General features: G+C 54.6%; 1 protein-coding gene across 1 annotated transcript in view; it reads left to right on the forward strand.

Moving 5' to 3' along the window:
* CACNG4 (calcium voltage-gated channel auxiliary subunit gamma 4) overlaps positions 1-19,009 on the forward strand; it is a 60,273-nt gene that overhangs the window by 37,286 nt on the left and 3,978 nt on the right. Inside the window, exons 2-3 of the mRNA XM_025436668.3 lie at positions 10,005-10,088; positions 15,483-15,623. Of these exons, the coding sequence (XP_025292453.1) occupies positions 10,005-10,088; positions 15,483-15,623 (225 nt within the window). The remainder of the gene's footprint in view (positions 1-10,004; positions 10,089-15,482; positions 15,624-19,009) is intronic.

Raw genomic sequence — 19,009 nt, forward strand, 5'->3', positions numbered from 1 at the left:
GCACTGGTGACAGGTGTCTCGATGCCCAAGGAGGCTGCCCAGGCTCCGAATCCCCACGGCCACGGAGAGGACACGGAGGGCGCTGGTCCGGTCTGAAGGCATCGCCCAGAAACGATATATTCGCCCTCACAACGTCATCAGGATTTATCCTTCTCAAAGTGCTGTGACCAACACGGGGCTCACTGGGCCTCACTCTGGCTCTGAAAAATCATAAAAAAATATTTCTCCGTTTTCCAGACGTGGAGAAGCTTTCCCGACTTCCACCCGGCAACCCAGGTCAGGTCCTCACAGAAGTGCTCTCTGGAGCTCCGGACTCCTCCTTCAGACCTCTCCACGCAGTCATAATTGACTGTGTTAACTGGAAAGCTCCAGAAAGGCAAAGGCCACATCTGCCTCCTTCTCTTCCTGTATTATTATTGCTGGAACAGAGACCCACTCCAATGTGTAGTGTCTTAAACTTAATAGAAGTGGATTTATTGCTCATGGAAGAGTTCGAAGCGGACCGTCCTCTTAGCGGGCACCGTCCCTGCACAGTCTGATCCAGGGACTCGGGCCCTTCCCGCCACCCTTCCCTGTGGCTGGTGGGGGAGGGGGCATGGGGCTGGAGGGCACGCACCCACTTTTGTCCAGAAAGGGTGCACAGCACCTCCGCTCGTGCTCCATTCACCAACTCGGTCGCACTACTGCCTCTCAGTGCAGAGGAAACTGAGACATACGGGGTGGCCTTGCGTCTAGTAGGAAGAGGACATGAGTTTTTAGGCCCAGCAGATACTCTGCTGCGTCTGAGTGCCCAGTATCCAGCACGCAGCAGGTGCTCCCTAAATGCAAGTCGCTGTGACAGGGTCTCCCGGAGTGTGGCTCACGAGCCAGGGGACTGGGGCACCCCCAGGAGAGTCCAGCCCAGCCCACACTGCCTCCTCAAGCCTGGAGTTCCTCTTCGAGAGCCCAGAGAGTGGTTCCCCAACAGCCCGCCTCGCTGCAGCTGGAGGGAGGCCAGCCCGTGGGAGGACACCGGAGCGTGCCAAGTGGGAAAGCACAGTTACCAGGAGGCTTCTCTGGAGATGGGCGTGGAGGCGGAGGGATCATGAGGGGAACTCAGAGGGAGGATTATAAAAGCAGGAGGTGGGGGCAGAGCGGAGAGGTGGAGGGGTAGGAGAAGTGTGGAAGTGGTTTGCTGGTGGGCGCTGGAGCACTGGCCAGGGCCTGTGACCCTCGCTCTGCCTTTGTGCCTTTGGGGCCCCCCTCAAATTCTTATGTCGAAGCCCTAACCCCAGTGCCTTAGCATGTGACCTCATTTGGAGGTAGGGCCTTTGCAGAGCTAATCTGCAAAGTGAAAATGCGGTCCTGAGGGTGGGCCCGAAACCATAGGACTGCTGCCCCCATGAAAAGGGGAAATTCGGAGGCAGAGCCACCCACAGGGAGAACCCCGTGTGAGGCCGAAGGTGGAAACCGAGGTGGTGCCCCCAGAGCCGAGAGGCGCGGAGATGGCCGGCACACCGCCAACGCCGGGGTCGCATCGCGCTCTAACCCATCAGAACCACTTGTAGCTCCGAGAATGCGCCGCAGCTTTCTGCCTCCAAAGTGAGGGAGGTGAGGGCTCGGACGCTGAACCTGGGCGGCCTGGTTCGAATCCTGGCTAGGACACTTAGTAGCAAATGGTATTAGTCATCCTATCTACCTCAGGATTAATTAAGTGTCTGCCTTCGGCTCAGGTCATGGTCCCGAAGTCCCGAGATGCAGCCCCACATCGGGCTCCCTGCTGAGTAGGGAGCCTGCTTTTCCCCTCCCTCTCCCTCTCATGCTCCCTGCTCCCCCGTCATGCTCTCTACCTGCCCCTTTATTTATATAAATAAATATCTTTAAAATAAATAAAAACAAGTGACAGGTGCTTACAATAGAGCCTGGCACGTAGTAGGTGCTAAGTAAATCCTGGCTGCTATTCTTACCATGAGGCTAATCCTCTTCCGACCGCCCCACCCGTCAGCCTGGCCAAAGCCTTGTCGCCCCTCGGTTCTCCACTTGCTCACAAGGTTCTGGGTCCTTTCTAGAAAGACCTGTATCCTCCTGGAAACATACAACCGCCCAGCCCTACAAGCTGTTTTCACCTTTCCCTGACAGATGAGCAGCTCTGGGGAGACGCTGGAGGAGACGCAGTCCTGGTGGGTAGTCGGCACCAGCACTGGGAGACGCGGGCTCCCTCCAAGCTTCTCCCACATGCCCCACCCCGAGATCAGGTCCGTTTGACCCTTGGACCAGGCGGTGACCAGCATATGATGACCCAGCTCACCGCGGCGTACAGTCCCACGAAACCTCCTTAATTTGGACGAGTTAGGAGACAGCCGCTTCAGATTATCATAAAGTCGATTGGTAGCTGTTTAGAAAAAGAGACGCTCGATTGCTTTCCAAGATGATTTAGATGAATCTGCTGGAATGTTTAGGCGCACAGGCGGGTCTCACCCTCACCTCCTCCCTCAGCAGCTGGGCCTCCTCTCGGCTTTTCCACCGCTCTCTAGACCCAGGAGGGCGGGGATGGCAGGGACGAGGACGTTGGGCTGCCATGTGCCCGAGCAGCCCCTGCAGGGCAGCGTCTGTTCCCAGATGTGGGCCCCCCACTCTAGCTCCCCTGACCGCAACCTCAGCTTTGACCTCCGCCAGAACTTCAGGACAAGAGCCTAAAATCTAAAGCACCTCCGATCCCTTCCCCTGCCTTCCGGCCCCGATCGCCACCCCAGATGATACTCAGTTACTTCTCCGAGCTTCTTAAGATGTCAAGTGGATGGATTCCGGGTGCCACGGCTCTGCCACCTGCACCCCAGGCATCCCCCGAGCCTCTTCTTTAAAATGGAGCAAAGAACTTTCCTGCGAAGGCCGAATGCCCAGTCTTTCTGAGGTGGACCTCTGCAGTGCGGCCCGTGGGGCAGGCCTTCCAACATCTCTGAGCGCCTCCTTCCATCTGCAGAGGAGCGTCACCGCAAAGATGAGATGGGCTGATGCACCGAACGGCCTCAGCGCATTACCTTTCCCACCGTCGCCTGAGCCCCCGGCTTGCATGCAGGTGGCGCATCTTGGGTGGCCGTCCTAGGGAGCGGACACGGTGGCAGGGGCGGAGGGGTGGGGGCTGGGGAGAGGGAAACCAAGACAGAGGGAAAGCCAGTGGCAGGGGCATGGCTGAGCTGACCATCACTTGGCTCCGTGCTCTTGGAACCCGTCCCCAGAAGCAGGACCCCTGGGAGGGAGGATGGGCACATTCATCCAGCAGCTTCCATCCACCAGCTCAAAGGTTACCCTCATCCCTCAATCTCCCCACTCCATGCGTGGGTATACAGCGCGGCTCCCCCGGGGCAACCTACCCAGTGCCCTGGGCGAAAAGCCAGAAATAATTGGTGCAGCCGAATGGAGGTATCGGCAGGTGCCACCTGCGCGGAGCTGGCCGCTGCATGGGTGACTGGCTGGAGCAAGAAGGGGCAGAGGTATGAGCTGGGGCAAAGGGTGTCTGTGCTCTCGGGAGGTGTTGGTTGCTGCAATTAGGGTTTGTGAGGGTCGAATGAAGTCATACTTACGGAAATGCTTTGCACACGATGGAGGAGTACGTGAATGATCACCATGTTGTCACCCTCTAAGTCCCTTCTCTAGGATTCTCCTAATGACAATAGACCTCTGAAGTGGCCCGTTACGGGGGCTTATGTCAGAGGCTGGCCCTCCTGAGATGACCCACACAGCGACCGACTCCTCTCGTTTTGCGGGGGTTTTCCTGGTGGTAGCCTGGAAAGTCCTACCTCCCCATAACCTCCCCACCCACCCCCAAGTCGTGGGGGGCTGCCCACCCCGACTGCATAGAGGGGCACAACCCGGGCATGAGCAGCACAGCACAGAGGGGACGCTCACCCACGAGAGGCTACAATGCCGTCCACAACGCTCGCACCCCCCCCCACCCAGTTCTACACCCCACTCACCAGCTCAGCCACGTCCGAGCGCACTCGTGGTCATTCCAGAAGGACCATCACAAATTCGCCAAGAATCAAAGGTTCCGGTGCTTTGCTTTTCCAGACCCTGCAAAAAAAAATTCAGAAGAAAATGTAAAGAAGAAAACGTTAATTCGCTCATAACCCTATCACCCAGAAGTTAAACGCTGCACATTTTTAAGGTTATTTCTTTCCAGATGTTTCCTATGCCTTTACAAATACCTTTAACAAAAGCAGTCTATGATGTACGTAGACGAATGGCTGTGTTAACATATGCACGCACTCTTATCTTTTCTGCACAAAATAGTCCTCGAGTCTTAGAGTAGGAGAGGCTCCCTCCGGCCCAGTTCCTGAGTTTTATAGACGAAATAACTCGCCTGGGCCCATGTGATGAACAAAGTCTCTCACACCAATGGTTTCCTGACCCTCAGGAAGGATCGAGTCATCACAGGCCAGTGACCTCAGGAATGCCTCAGTATTCCTGCAATGTGGCCTGTCCAGCATCTCATAATTAACCACCCTAAATATCACTTAATAGATAACGTGGCAAATAGCCTGTTCGTGGAGAGAGAGAGGACGTGAAGTGGATTGGAAATGGCTTTCTCTCTTACCTCTCACGTCAGCCAGTAATTTTCTCCCTATCAAATGCCTTGGGCCAACACTAACAAAATTAAATTTGACAGGGATAACTGTGAAGTCGCTAGGAATAAACACTCCATTCAACAAAAGCAAGTTGGGGAAGGTGAGCCAGGTCTTGAGAAAAACTCCTGACAGCCGGAGTTGACACCAGGTCCCATTAACAGAAGCATAGAGTCCAGAGGAGAGGAGGGAACAGCCCCGCTGTGCTCTGAAACATTGGGTTTGGTGGTGGAAGCTGTGTTTCTGGGCACTGAGAGTTGGAAGCTGACCCAAAGAAAGGAGCTAGGCTAGAGTAGTCTCTTGGAACCATCAATAAAGAAAAGACTGAAGGAATTGAAGATGTTTGACCTAGAGAAGGCATTCATTTAAGGGAAATACCCAAATCCTTGACTCTAGGGGAAGGGAGCAACCTCTTTCACTCTCCATGCACGAAAAACAATGGTGCCTTCTTCACGGCCCCCCTTTCTTTAGACTAGGGCTGATGGGGATGGGGGTCAGGCTTCCTGCCTGTTGATGAGGCCTGCAAGGGGAGTGGGCTGGTCTCAGCTGTCGGCAGCTGTAGGCCATCCTTTGTCCTCAGCTTTGGGCCTCACCTGCAAATCCTGGGCAACTGGAAAAGTAGCTTTCTGCTTCCATCCTGTCAGACACAATTCTTCTCTTCAATGACTCGAAGGGTCCGCGCATGATAGAGATTCTTTTATTCCCAGGGATCATGAGTAGCACCGTGGATAGAGTTTTATGGAGTTTTTTGAAGTTCTTGGGAACTTCAGAGTTAGAGCTGTTTAAAAATGGAATGCCTTGGGGAGGTAATGAGGTCCCCGTGGCTGGCAGCTACCAAAATGGGAGATAATCAGGAGAGGATTCAGGGCCTTGATGGGGACATGTGCCAGATGGCTGCAAAGTTGCTTTGGACGCCTGAGCCTGAGAGACCGCGTGAGTCTCCTTCCAGCACACTCTGACGACAGGGGATGGAAACCTGACTCTTTAGCCTTTGCCTACCAGGCTCCTGTAGTGGACCGAGGAGCAGGACGACAAAACACAGTCTCGAGCAGGACACCTTCTCCTTCCTGTAGGGCTGCACTCCACCCATGGCATCTTCTCCCACACACAGCACAACACATGTCTGAGCTCCTAGGACCGCCGTGACACATTGTCACAAACTGGGTGGCTGGGAACGACAGACATGCTTTGCCTCACAGTTGTGCAGGCCAAAACTCCAAAAGCAAGGTGTCAGCAGGGCCATGCTCCCTCTGAGACTCTGGTAGGATCCTTCCTTGCCTCTCCCTGGCTTTAGGTGGTTGCGGGCAACCCTTGGCATCTCTCGGTTTGTAGACACGTCACTGCGGTATCTCCTTCTGTCTCCACGTGGCCTTCTCGCTTGTGTGTGTTTGTGTCCACATTTCCCTTTTTTTTTTTTTTTTTTTTTTTTTAGCATAAGGACACCAGTCGCTGGATTCAGGACCCACCTGAATTCAATGTGACCTCTTTAAGACCCTAGTTCTAAATACAGTCACATTCACAGGTACCAGGGGTTAGGCCTTCAGTACATCTTTCAGGGGGACATAATCCAGCCCACAGCAATGTCCATGCATATCTGTGCGTAAGAGCTTGATGTGGAAGGAGGGGAGAAAGGAAAGAGAAAGGGGTCAGTGCACCACTGCATGCATGCATTCAATGTATCTTTGAGCATAGCTGTACGCGGTGGGATCTACAGTGTGTGCACACAGCCCCAAGGAAGGGATTTTTGGGTATAGTTGAATTGATAAGCCATAACTCTGGATGGCTAGGCAGTCACTAAGAACAATGGGTTTTCAAATACAGTCGATATGTCAGGCAGTGTGAGCTCTACTTACAATTTCCATTAAATATAAAATCTCTCTCCTAAATGTAGAGTGGAGGTTAGCAAAACATATGGAAGGAGCATTTGGAGCAAAGGTATCCATATGCAAGCTAACAGTTCAAAACCCGAGTTTTATTTTCAGACTGAATATATAAATATTTTTCTTCCCTCATTTCTGCCAATGCATATTTTCCTTTCACGTTATCAGTGCCGGAGCAAGCCTTCTTGTCCTAGACTTTAGGCTGTTTCTCCCTAGGGGTTCTAGCAACTGTTGGATTAGTATCAACTTATTTTTTGTTACAAATAGACAAAAGGGTTTTGGGGTTTTTTTTAGTTAAATCTATAGGTACTAACCTGGAAGGATAATTGTACATATTGCTTAAGATTCTAAGTGTATTTATTTATTTTTTTATTAGTTCCAGAGGTAGAGCTCAGTGATTTATCAGTTGCATAGAACACCCAGTGCTCATTCCATCACGTGCCCTCCTTAATGCCTGTCACCCAGTCACCCCGTCTCCCCGCCCCTCTCCCCTCCAACAACCCTCAGTTTGTTTTCTAGAGATCAGCATCTCTTATGGTTTGTCTCCCTCTCTGTTTTCATCGTATTGCACATACCATTAAATGAAAAAAAAAAACAGGTTATGGATTGAAGTGCATTGTATAATTCCATTCAAAAAATGGGCCTCCTTGAAATCAGGTTTATCAATCTCTTATAAAACTAACCTATCGTATGACTCAGCAGTTGCACTCCTGGGGATTTATCTCAGAGAAATGCAAACTTAGATTCACCCCAAAACTTGTATGTGAACATACACAGCAACATTATCAGAAATAGCTGGACATCACAGGCATAATCGCTTCTTAGAATCTGACGTCACAAACCATGGTACACCCCATGCAGTGGCGTAATCCTGGGCAATAAAAAGAAACAGTTTATACACGTAATAATGTGGATGAATCTTAAGAGAGTGATGCTGGGTGAAAAGAGCCAAACCCAAGGCTTATATGCTGTATGATTCCATTTATAGAAAGAACATCCTTGAAATGACAATTGTGCACAAATGGAGAACAGCTTAGTGGTCGCCCTGAGTCAAGGAGGGTCAAGGAGGAGGCAAGAGGAACGTGGGTGTGACTCAAAAACAGGAAGGGTCCTCCAGCTGGTGGAAATGTTCTATATCTTGACTTTGGCCGTGACAGCATCCTGTTGTGATTCTATAATTTTGCAAGATGTTACCATTGAGGGAAAACTGGGGGGAGGGAACATGTATTATTTCCTACAGCTGCCCATAAAGGTATCATTACCTGCAAATAAAATGTTCAATTAAAAAGTAATTGATGGAGGGAGCACCTGGGTGGCTCAGCGGTTGAGCATCTGCCTTTGGCTCAGGTCATGATCCCGGGGTCCCAGGATCGAGTCCCACATCGGGCTCCCCATAGGGAACCTTGCTTCTCCCTCTGCCTATGTCCCTGCCTCTCTCCATATCTCTCATGAATAAATAAAATCGTTTTAAAAATAGATAAATAATTTTTAAAATGTTTAAAAAATGGGGGGAACCTCACAAACGTGTATGTGTGTAGGTGTGCATACAGACAAAGATGTGGGAAGATACACATGGTTGGCCTCCGGAAAACGAATCTGAAGAGAGATTATTTACTTTTTCCTTGTCACCCCCTTACTATTTGACTCATTCCCACAGCATGTGTGACTTGGTCAGTTTGTTTAGGCCCGTAATGTGGCCCAAAAGAGATGTGAGTGGGGAGGGAGGAAGGGTAGAGAGCTTCACCTAGCCCACCCATGCCTGGAAAACACTAGGTCTGTGATCCCATGAACATCCAGATTCTGGGGTGTGGGAGCCCAGAGTGAGGGGAGGGCTCAGCCTTTCCAGAATTTTCTCTGGCTCCCTGTTCTCAGAGTGACTGGCCCACTCTGGCCCCCACGGGGCCCACCTCCTGGCCATCCTGACACCAGTGCGCCCTCCTGCTCTTTCCTGTCACTCACAGCTTCTGCTGCTTCTCCACCGACCCAGGCGCTGAGTAGGGACCCGCACGGTAGGGGTGGGTGTTTCCTGGGCCTGGTGGCAGCGAGCCTTCCCTGAGCCATCACCGGGGCCAAGACTCATCTGAGGGCCTTTCAAGTGTTGCCTCTTGGGATTCCTCCAACATCCGTAGGAGATAGAGCCTGTGGCCGTTCCCATTCTACAGATGAGGCCATGGGGTTGTTCTTGCTTAGCCTGGCACAGCGAACGCTGTCAGAGCACGTCCTGCTCATTCCCTGACCAAACCCGGCCCGCGCACCAGTGGGCCCTCGAGGCCCAGGGCCTTCAGCAAGCGGGGGTCTTCACCCAGCACCCGGCTTCCCGGAGGCTGCAGCTAAGGAACCCGGCCGAGCGGAAGGCCTGGGGAGGCAGCTGGGAGCTTGCTACCGGGTAAACGGGTGGAAGAGTGGGGTGGCCCGAGCTCGTCAGTGGCCCCTCTCCTTTGGAGGCGCCGAGAGATGGATGCCGGGCTGGCGCAGGCCTGGCGCCTCACGTTGTGCCTCCACCCGAGAGGTGAGGCTGGGCTGTGGGAGGCCAGCGGGACGCTTGGCAGCAGCTGCAGAACAAGAATTGGCCCCAGTTGGAAACCGCCCCAGCCCCAGCCACGCAGTGTTGTCAAGAGCTCCTTGCAGAAGCGGGGAGGCTGAGCCGGGCACAAGGGGCTTGGCTGGCAGGGCAGGGCCTGACACCCCGTGCGTCCTGCTCCCCACCTGCGTCCAGTTCTGTGCTGGGCGTTCCCAGACTGCGGGGCAGCAGGGGCTGGGAGAGCTGGTCAGAAGCTTCTGGAAGGAAAGACTGACCTCTCCTCCTGTGGTTATGAAGTGACCCAGGGTGTCCTGCCTCCCCCTCTGTGGAGGCTACTTCTCAGAGCGGGGAAGGGAAACCAGGCAGGAGGCGGTGTCAGCCTTTCCAGAATTTTCTCTGGCTCCCTGTTCTCTTCCCTCCGTCACACTGAGTGAGGGGATTGGAATCAGGCTGCCAGCTGTGCAGATACGGTGTGTGCGTTAGGAGGGACTTAGAGCTGTTTAAGGGAGAGGGAAGACACCGGGGCGGATTTCATCGGGACTCACCTGCCCCAGACCCAGGCCCTCCCCCCACACAGGTGCTTCTGAGTCCAGCCACCGACCTTCCCACCACTCCCCAGGCTCTGACCCCAGCCCTGCGTTTCCTCAGCTTCCTCTTCCTCCCAGAAGACCCCCTCTTGCTGGGAATTTGTTCCCAGGGGCAAATTCTTTGTGGTTTTTCAAGATGACTCCGGACAGGGGATCGCACGTCCTGCGTGTTCTTGATGGCGGGCCTCTCGCTTTTACAGGCGCCCAGACGCCCAGACGAGGCCCCCGAGTGAGATGGTCACCTCCGGGGCCCCCTCTCTGTGGGCGCGCCCGTCCCAACCAGACCAGGGTGCCAGGGCCGGCCGTTCTCTCTCCGTGCCCGGGGCCTGCACACGTGCCGTACGCCAGTCCCGAGTGAATGGGCCCGTGAGCCCCCGAGCATTTACGGTCTTTCCCTCTTGCTCTTTCTCTCCAGGAATCTATAAAGGCCACTGCTTCCGGATCAATCACTTCCCAGAGGACAATGATTATGACCACGACAGCTCCGAGTACCTCCTTCGTAAGTGTCAAGAATCTTCCGCTCCCTTGGTGTACGTGGAGCGGGGAGGGGTGCGGGTAAACGGGGTGCTGTTCTCTGGATGCCCCTTCTCTCCCTTTCTGATTCAGAATTGTTAGTTCAGAGGAAGGACTTTTGTCCAGCGCTGCCATGACATGCTGAGGATCCCAGCGGACTCACTTGGGGGATAGGCCCATGCCTGGGGAGACTGAGGCTGAGGCGGAGCAGATGGGGGTGTGGGCACCCCTCGCGCCAGGGCTGCTGGTCATGGCTACTTTCAGAGTCGCTGATCACTGCCGCTGGGCCTGGGGTGAGGGTTAACGGCATAGGCTTGCCCCGGCCAAGCATCCCTGGGGGGCTATGTCACCCCAAGGACATTGCCGTGCCAGCACTGGACCTAGCCACCCCACCCCCCACACACACCCAGCATTTCCATTCTGGAAAAAAAACACACACCCCACTGGTGGTCTGCAGGAGAAGGCACGGCGGGTGGCAGACGCGGGCTCCGATGGGTGGGCCTTACTGGCTTTCAGCGCCAGCGGGGGGAGCCACGGCCTCCGCCCCGGCCCTGGGTTCGGTGGGCCCCCAGATCGGAAGTCACAGCATATACTGGACGAGGACAAACCCCATCCCACACCTTAAATCTGGACCTCATCCCTCAGCCTGTGAACACCTCCTTGGGAGGACGGATGGAGGCGCAGCTGGGGAAGGTGCCTGGAAATGGAAGAACAGCACGATTTTGAAGCCACTTTCCCCCTCGCATTAGCTAAGACGCACACAGAGCTGCTCACAGCATCACCCCCAGGGGACCAGGTCTGGCTTCATTTATGGAGAATCGATACCAGCCTCCTCAGGGGGAGCATAATTCACTCCGCACCTGCTTAGGGATCTTTTTTATTTTTTCTAAGAGAAAGGACTTTGGTTCTGAGTCATCTGGTGAAACAGTGCAGCGCGTGGTTCCCATGGAGCCTGGGGAAGTGTTGGGCTGCTCTGGCGGGGCCCAGGATCTGAAAAAATTTGGCCAGATCTACCTCCCAGCCCTCCTCCCTCACCTCTTCTTCCTCCTGCCTGCCCTTTCTTTCTGCTTTCTGGAGGCCAAAAATGAAGCAAGCAAATGATAGTCCATAGGGCCACCTCAAAGGGCCACGCAGCCTACGTACGGCTCAAGGAATACCACTTACATAGACAATGGTATAAATGACACCCTTGGTATTGTACAGTGTGTAGCCTGAGCAGCCATCCAGGGCAGCCCCTGGTTGCTCAGCCCGGCTGGGATGGCTCACCTGGGAACCAACCCTGACTCAGAACTGCCATTCTCTGTCCTACTCAGGGCAACCGGGGGGTTCTTGAGGCTCTGAGGGCAGATTTGCCCTACTGACCATCCCTGGAGCTGTGAGGAGTGAGGCATGGAGAGACAAACCATCCCTTCCCCATTTCCTTCTTGAACTTACTTTATGGACATCGGCACTGGCTCTTCCTCTATTCCTCCCTGCCCTCGTTCCCTCTTCATCCCCAGAGCCCTGCAATCTCTTTCTGGATTATTCTCATGACCATCAGTCCAGATATCAGACGATGTAGCTCTTTGCGGTCCCAGCAGGAAGCAGATGCTTTGCTCAGATGGGGTGACCGAAGGGTATCCAGTGAAGGACTGTTTACAAAGGTGTGGGCAGGGTATAAGAAAACTTGCCTGGATGGTGAGGACACCAGTGCCAGCAGTGAAAGGAGCCCTCACTCCCGGGCATGAGCAGGTGAGGAAAGCAGGTCTGGGAGCTTGGAAGAGAGAAGCCGTGAGGACAGGACTGCCTGGCAGGAGCGGTGGCTTTTAGGAAGGAACGAAGCCGCCTCACCACAGCCCCAGGGAGGAAGCTGAGGGGCTAACACTCCCGCCTGCACCCTCCTCCCATCTGCACGGCTTGTGCCTCCCAGGGGCCGGGGCAGGATCAGAAAGCTGGAGCAAGGATCAAGAGGGGCAAATTGGGATGTGCGGCACACTCTCCCGTCTAGGGTCAGGCTCCTGCGGTCCTCAAACTCCACCGGTGATGCCTGAGGTTGGGGGCCACGGGGGCTCGCGGGGGCCCAGCAGCGATTTTCCCAAATTGATGGTGACGGCCGAACATCAGCCAAAGCTCACTTGGGAAGGAAATGGGTTCCTCACGTGTGTGCACCGTGGGGGGACCAGCGGGTTCATTCATGAGCGTGGAGATGCCCAAGGAAGAGAAGAGGTGACGGCTTCGGGGCCTGCAGCTCCAGCTGCTGAGGCAACTGGGGAGGAGGGCAGACCTAACTCTCCCACAGGGAGGTGGTTTTTTCCACTCAGGGGCTGCAGAAACAGAGGACCGGCCCTGAAACGAGGCTCAGAGTGCAGGTACCTGTGAGCTTCAGCCAGAGGAAGCAGGCGACATCCCGGGACAGGCCAAGGTCATGGTCGCCATGGCCATCCCCCCTGATTCCCAGTATTCAGTCCTCTGGTCCCCACACTGTTGTGATCCTGACAATATGTAGACACACAGCAGAGTGAGACAAGGCGCCATGAGAGTTCATTTATTCACCCTGTAGCAGAAAGTGATAATGGGCCTACTACCTGCCAGGCACCCTATTAGGCATGTGGGGTACAGCAGTGACCAAAACAGAGCTCTGCATCCTGCTGCTGACATTCCAGTGGAGAACAGGTAGGTCAGAGAAGGTCACAGAAGGTTCCATGGTGTCTGCCTGTGAGAGAGCCTGTTGGAGTGGCAGCTGGTCCAGGCGTGGGGTATCCCACGGGATACTGTGGGGCTGTGCTTCTCATACCCTGTCTTCGGCAACTCAAGAATGAGGTCAAGCTGCAGGTCACGCATTCTGAAGTCTTCTGGAGAAACCAGGCTTGTGCACTGAGTTCCGTAACTGTCACAGGGATTCCCTCCAGCCTTGGGGCTCTGAAGTGCCCCCCTCCACTGGTCTGTGGATCCACAGGCAGGTGTGGGGCTCGAGGGGTCACCGGCCCACACCCTACCCGCCATGTCTTTTCCACCAGCCTCTCTGGCCCCAGAAATCCCGTCCCCCCTGCCCCGTGTCTGGTGCCTCTTCCCCAGGTTCTGCACTTCCCATTAGGTAGCTAATTTCTGCACTAAGCCCCTCAGTGCTGGTGTCAGGGCCGCTGGGAGGCCATGGTGTGCCTGAGGGTACGTTAGAAGGAGACGCCCATCCTCTAGACAGACACAGGTTCTCGCCGGGGCTTGATCTGGCCAGGAGGCATGGGCTGGACCTCAGCCCTGCTCGTGCCTCAGCTCTGCGTGACCGACCTGCACCAGTGTCCACAGCAGCCCCCGCTGGCATCTGCACATCCGGAACTCTGGGATGAGCCCGTGTGGCAAAGGACAGGTCCTCACGTGACTTACCTGGGCAGGGTGGGTGGCTCTGAGCCACGTCTGACCTCAGGGACCTTAGATGCACTGGGCTTCCTCTCCCCAGCCCCTCCGACCCGTCAGCGGAACAAGGACATCTAAGGGGAGCCGATCCCAGGTTTTCTGGCCAGCATGGCTCAGAGGCATGTTCCCAAAGCCCACGGGAAACCTCCCGGGGCCTGTGGCTGCGAGAAGGGAGGAAGGAGGAGGAGGTGCTGGAGAGAAGAGCTTTATTTAATGCCCCCAACAAAGCCCCCTCTGTGAAGCAGGGCACACACTGGTGGCCTTACAAGAAAGGAGACAAATGCTGCCTTCAGAGGCTGAGAGGCCACAAACTGGCTCAGCCGGCTCAGGGGTTGGCGCCTGCGAGGGCTCCCCTGGCTCACTGTCCCCTGCTGGGGCCACCGAGGTCCACGTAGCTAGGATTTCTGCAGAGCTGGGAGACCTGCGGGCGCATCAGGGAGGCTGAGCCAGGGGCTCCTCCCGATGCCCCACTGCCCTTCCTCCTGGTCTTCCTCCCAGCCAGACGCCAAGGAAGAGGGACCGGCATCACCTGAACCCCTACGAAGTGCACATAGTGTATTCTTTTCCTAGGGCCACCATGATCAAATTCCACACGCAGGGTGGCTTAAAACAATGGGAATTTACTGCGAACTTCCCCTCTCACAGTGCGAGGCTGGCCGGGCTGGACTCCCTCCACAGCCCCCGGGGGAGCATCTGTCCTTGCCTCCCCCAGAGTCTGGTGGCTCTCCTCCACTGGGGCCACTTCACTCCCTTCTCTGCCTCTGTCTTCTCCCCTGTGGGCCTCGTCTTCCGCCCGCGACTCTTCCTCTTCTTACGAGGGTGCTTGTCATTGGATTTGGGTTCAATGAGCAGAGCTATGGGTAGAGGTGACTCCAGGCCACCTGGTGTCCTGCAGGGAGTAACCAGCAGGCCGGGAGCCACCACTTCAGTCTGGTCCAGCTGCCCCCACCCGGTCAGCTCCCAACCCACCGTGATCCCCAGGGCCGGATGGGAATCCTCACCCTAACCTAGGATGGTGTCCTCTTGAGATCCTTAATTAAATCACATCTGCAAAGACCTTTTCTCCAAACAAAAGTCATTCCTAGGTACCCGTGGTTAGGACTTGGTCACATCCGGGGGCGGGAAGTGGGGCATAATGCAACCCCCACCGATAGGTATGACGATTCTCCCCAGGTTATATAAGAGGGGACTGAGTCAGCTGCCCTGGTCATCCCCCTAGTCGATGGGGAGCAAGTGTGCAAACCCAGCTCTGCCGGACAGCGAGGTCCGCGTATGTCCCACTGGTCAGCTACTTCCTCCTCTGTGGCCTCAGGAGGTCCTGTGATTCCGCACCCCTGTCTGTCACCTGGGGGTGATGACAGTGATGCAGATGGTAGAGATTAAAGCCGTCACTTAGGACGTGTGTGCTTCGGCCGGGCCCTGTGCTAAGCCCCTTAGACGTACAAAACCGACCAGAGGATGTCGGCACTACTCTGAATTGCTTCCCACAAATGGGGAAGCTCATTTTCAGGAGAGGTGATTTGACCAAAGCCACATAACCAGCAGGTCACAGAGCAGACCCAGACCCACCTGATGCCAAATCCTGTGCTCTCAGCTACCCATCAGAGCTGAAGCTTGTGGACACCACTTCCCAGCCCTCTAGAGGCTTCTTAGAGATGGTGTCCGTGAAAGGCTCCGTGCGCTGTGCAGTATCCTCTGAATGGAAGGCAAACCAGTGTTTTCCTGGCTGTCATTGTAGCTCCCTGATGCCACCAAGCTTGCCTGCCTTCGGGCCAGCAGAAGCGTGACCCACGCCCATGGAGGGCCTACATGAGCTGTGGGCAGAGGTGACTCCAGTCTGGTCCAGCTGCCCCCACCCGGTCAGCTCCCAACCCACCGTGATCCCCAGGGCCGGATGGGAACGTTCAGTGTCAGGGGAAGGGCCCCCGTGGCCGTGCCCAGGATGGCAGGCGATCTCACTGCCCTCTGCTCTGTCTCCTGCCCACCCCAGGTATCGTGCGCGCCTCCAGCGTCTTCCCCATCCTCAGCACCATCCTGTTGCTGCTCGGCGGCCTCTGCATCGGCGCCGGGAGGTTCTACAGCCGCAGGAACAACATCGTCCTCAGCGCGGGCATCCTCTTTGTGGCTGCAGGTGAGCCGCCGGCCCTGCTCCCCCCGCACAGGGTGTGCATCCCGGTGCGTGCACAGGGCAGCGCGGGGACGGAGCGGGACAGACATAAAGTCATCATTCGAGATGGATCTCAAAAGTCCACGTGTGGAGGCTGGAGCAGGGAGTGAGGAGCGACTGCTCGACCCGCACGGGGTCTCCCTTAGGCATGATGAAAAATATTCTGGAACTTGGTAACGGTGGTGAGTGTGCAACATTGTAGATGTATTAATGCCACTAAATTATGAGCTTTAAAGGGTTACTTTGTGTTAAGTGAATTTCACCTTGACCAAAAAAATAAGTAAGTCCGAGTGTGCAAAGTGCCACAAAGGCGCGGTGCTGGGGCCTTGCAGCCTGGAACGGGGAAGCCTGGCTGAATAGGGGGCCAGGGAGGTACCCAGGGAAGCCAGTACCTAAAGGAACTGACCAGGTGAGGACAGAGTGAAGGGGGTACAGAACTGGCAGGGAGCCTTCCCACTGAGTGAGACCCAGTGAAAACCGACAGAGCTGTGGGTGACAGTAACACACCCCCTGCCCCCTTCACACTGTCGCTCCTCTGAACCTCGATGGAGACACTTCAGGACATTTCTTGCCACTGCAGACATGGAAAAAAATCCAGGCCGGAAGTGGGTCCCACAGCTGGTTAGTGGCCGGCAGGTGCATACACAGAGTCCAGGAGAAGAGCCCAGGTTTCCTGGCCTGAGTCTCCAGAGGAGTCTTGAGGGGGCACCTGCCAGGGCAGAATTTGGCCAGTGGCATCCTGGAGGCTCCGGGCAGCACCTGTGGAGTTCAGATCAACTTGCATCAAGGATCCCTGACAGGAGAAACAGGACCCGCCTGATGTCTTAGGCCTTCTAGTAAATAAGCTTGAGATCTGTTACAAAGTTCAGTGATTCTTTTTTTTTTTAAGATTTTATTTATTTATTTGAGAGAGAGAGAGCTAGCAAGGGAGCAAGCACCAGAGTGGGGGTGCAGAGGGAGCAGGGAGCCAGACTCAGGGCTCCATCCCAGGACCTTGGGATCACAACCTGAGCCCAAGGCAGATGCTTAACCAACTGAGCCTTCCAGGCGCCCTGAGTTCAGTAATTCTTTCCGAAATTGTTACCATAGCTCCTTGCAAGGCCTTAACAGTGTTCTTGCTTTCAAAGCATCTTTTTTCTTACCCTGGTCTAGTAGGGCTGCCCTAGCTTGGCCTGGGCTCTGCATCCTAAAACAGTCAGGAGGTCCCATGATGATGACAATGGGGATCCCAATAATGGCGGTGGTTATTGGTGGTCATTAGTGGTCTTGCTTCCTTCTCTGAGGATGGCAGCAGGGACAGGGGAGGGGGTGGAGGGGCCTCACAGTGTCCAATCCCATCTTGTCCTCTCCTCACAGTTTCTCTGTGAGAGAGAAGAGCCAAAGCAGTTAAGGGAAGTTCAAAATCTGTCAAGTTAAGTTCAAAATCTGTCAACCAGCTTCTTCTGCTCCTTCCTCTCCATCACTTCCACTTTTGCATCCTTCCAAGGCAATAAATAATGTGTATATGTGTGTGTGTGTCTGAGAGGCTGTATGTGTGGTCAAGGGTGCAAGGTGTGCATGTGTGTGTTGGCAAGGAGAACCTGAGTGTAGGGTCTCCTTCTTGGCCAGGTCCCCATCCCTTTCCTTATTGTCCCCTCCAGGAGCAGAGGTGGAAGGACAAGGGCACATCCCATTCTCTCTCCTCCTTTGAGTTCCCAGATTTCTTTTTTTTTTTTTTAAGATCTTATTTATTTATCCATGAGAGACACACAGAGAGAGGCAGAGACATAGGCAGAAGGAAAAGCAGGCTCCCTTCAGGGAGCCTGATGTGGGACTCGATCCCAGAACCCCAGGATCATGACCTGAGCCAAAGGCAGATGCCCAACACTGAGCCACCCAGGTGTCCCATGAGCCCCCAGATTTCTGAAGGTGTAAACCATTGGAGAAGTCCCTGCCATGAAGCTGGAGTACTGTCCCCTTTCCTTTCCCGGGAAAGAAGGAAAAGAAGAGAGGCAATAACACCAGCTACCACACATTAAGGCCATGGTGCCAGATGCTCCGTGAGCACAACCACATCATCCCAGATTCTGAGGAAGCAGTCAGGCCCGGGTGGCTTCCCTGAAGTCACATGGTGGCAAAGACACAGGCTGTACCCAGCACTGTCAGCCTCCAAAGTGAGGTGCTCTCTGCAGCTGCCCATTTCCCCAGGAGGAAGCATACAAAGCCATATCCAGATGCTTTGGGTCACCAGAGGAACTGCGGAGTCCCGGGGCCCAGGGACGATCAGCTAAAAGCATGGGTCCAGAGAGGAGAGGAGGCAGTGACAACAAGGAGCAATCCTGGCAGACAAGCAAGGCAATGTTCATTTGTTCCCGTTTACTCCTGGGTTATGGATCATGGGCCAAGGCAGTGGCAGGCCAGGGGTCACGTATCGAGCCCAGCTCCAGACCACTCCAACCCCAGCAGTAAGGTGATTTAGGTCCATAAAGTATTTAAGGTGGAAAATGGTCAGAGCCTGGGGAGAGGCATACGGTTCAAAGGCTGGGAGAACCTGAAGCACACCATCCACCCCGGGATCACTGCCTATTGGCAAATGGACCAAGGACGTGGGCAGGGCATAGAGCACACGACACACCGCTTTACAATAAAACCCAATGGGTTATAATGGAATGTACAGCATGCTCACTGTGTGCCAGGTGCTGTGGTGCTTTGTATATATTAGCTCACTTAATCCTCACGTCTACCCCACATAGCACTGGGATTCCCATTTTGCACATGAGAGTCCTGAGACACAGGAAGCTGAGTAATTTCCACAGCTGATAGTTGGTAGAACTGGGATTCAAACCCAGGCAGCTTGGCTCTATGTAACCTCACTTATAATAAGATTAAATTGGGGACGCCTGGGTGGCTTAGTGGTTGAGCCTCTGCCTTTGGGTCAAGTTGTGATCCTGGGATCGAGTCCCACATCGGGCTCCCTGTGGGGAGCCTGCTTCTCCCTCTGCCTCTCCCTGTGTGCCTTTCTCATAAATAAATGAACTTTTTAGAAAGATTAAATCAAATAAAGACCGCAACAGGTGGCTGTACCTCACCTCTCAGATTGGCAAAGATCCAGCAGTTTCACGTAACAAACTATAGGCTGTTGAGACATTTTCAACATTTTGTTTGAGACATTTTATGCTCCTATGGAAGGCACTTGGGCAGTAACTCTGAATTCAAAACATGAAACACAACATGGTATCCTGGATGGATCCTGGAACAGAAAAAAGAACACCAGTGGAAACCTCAGTGAAATCCAAGGAAAGCCTGGAGGGTAGTGAGCAGTAACGTAATGGGGGGGTTTCCTGGTTGTGACAAATGTACCCGGTAATGTA

This window comes from Canis lupus, chromosome 9 (genome assembly GCF_003254725.2).
Source record: "Canis lupus dingo isolate Sandy chromosome 9, ASM325472v2, whole genome shotgun sequence".
NCBI lineage: Eukaryota > Metazoa > Chordata > Mammalia > Carnivora > Canidae > Canis > Canis lupus.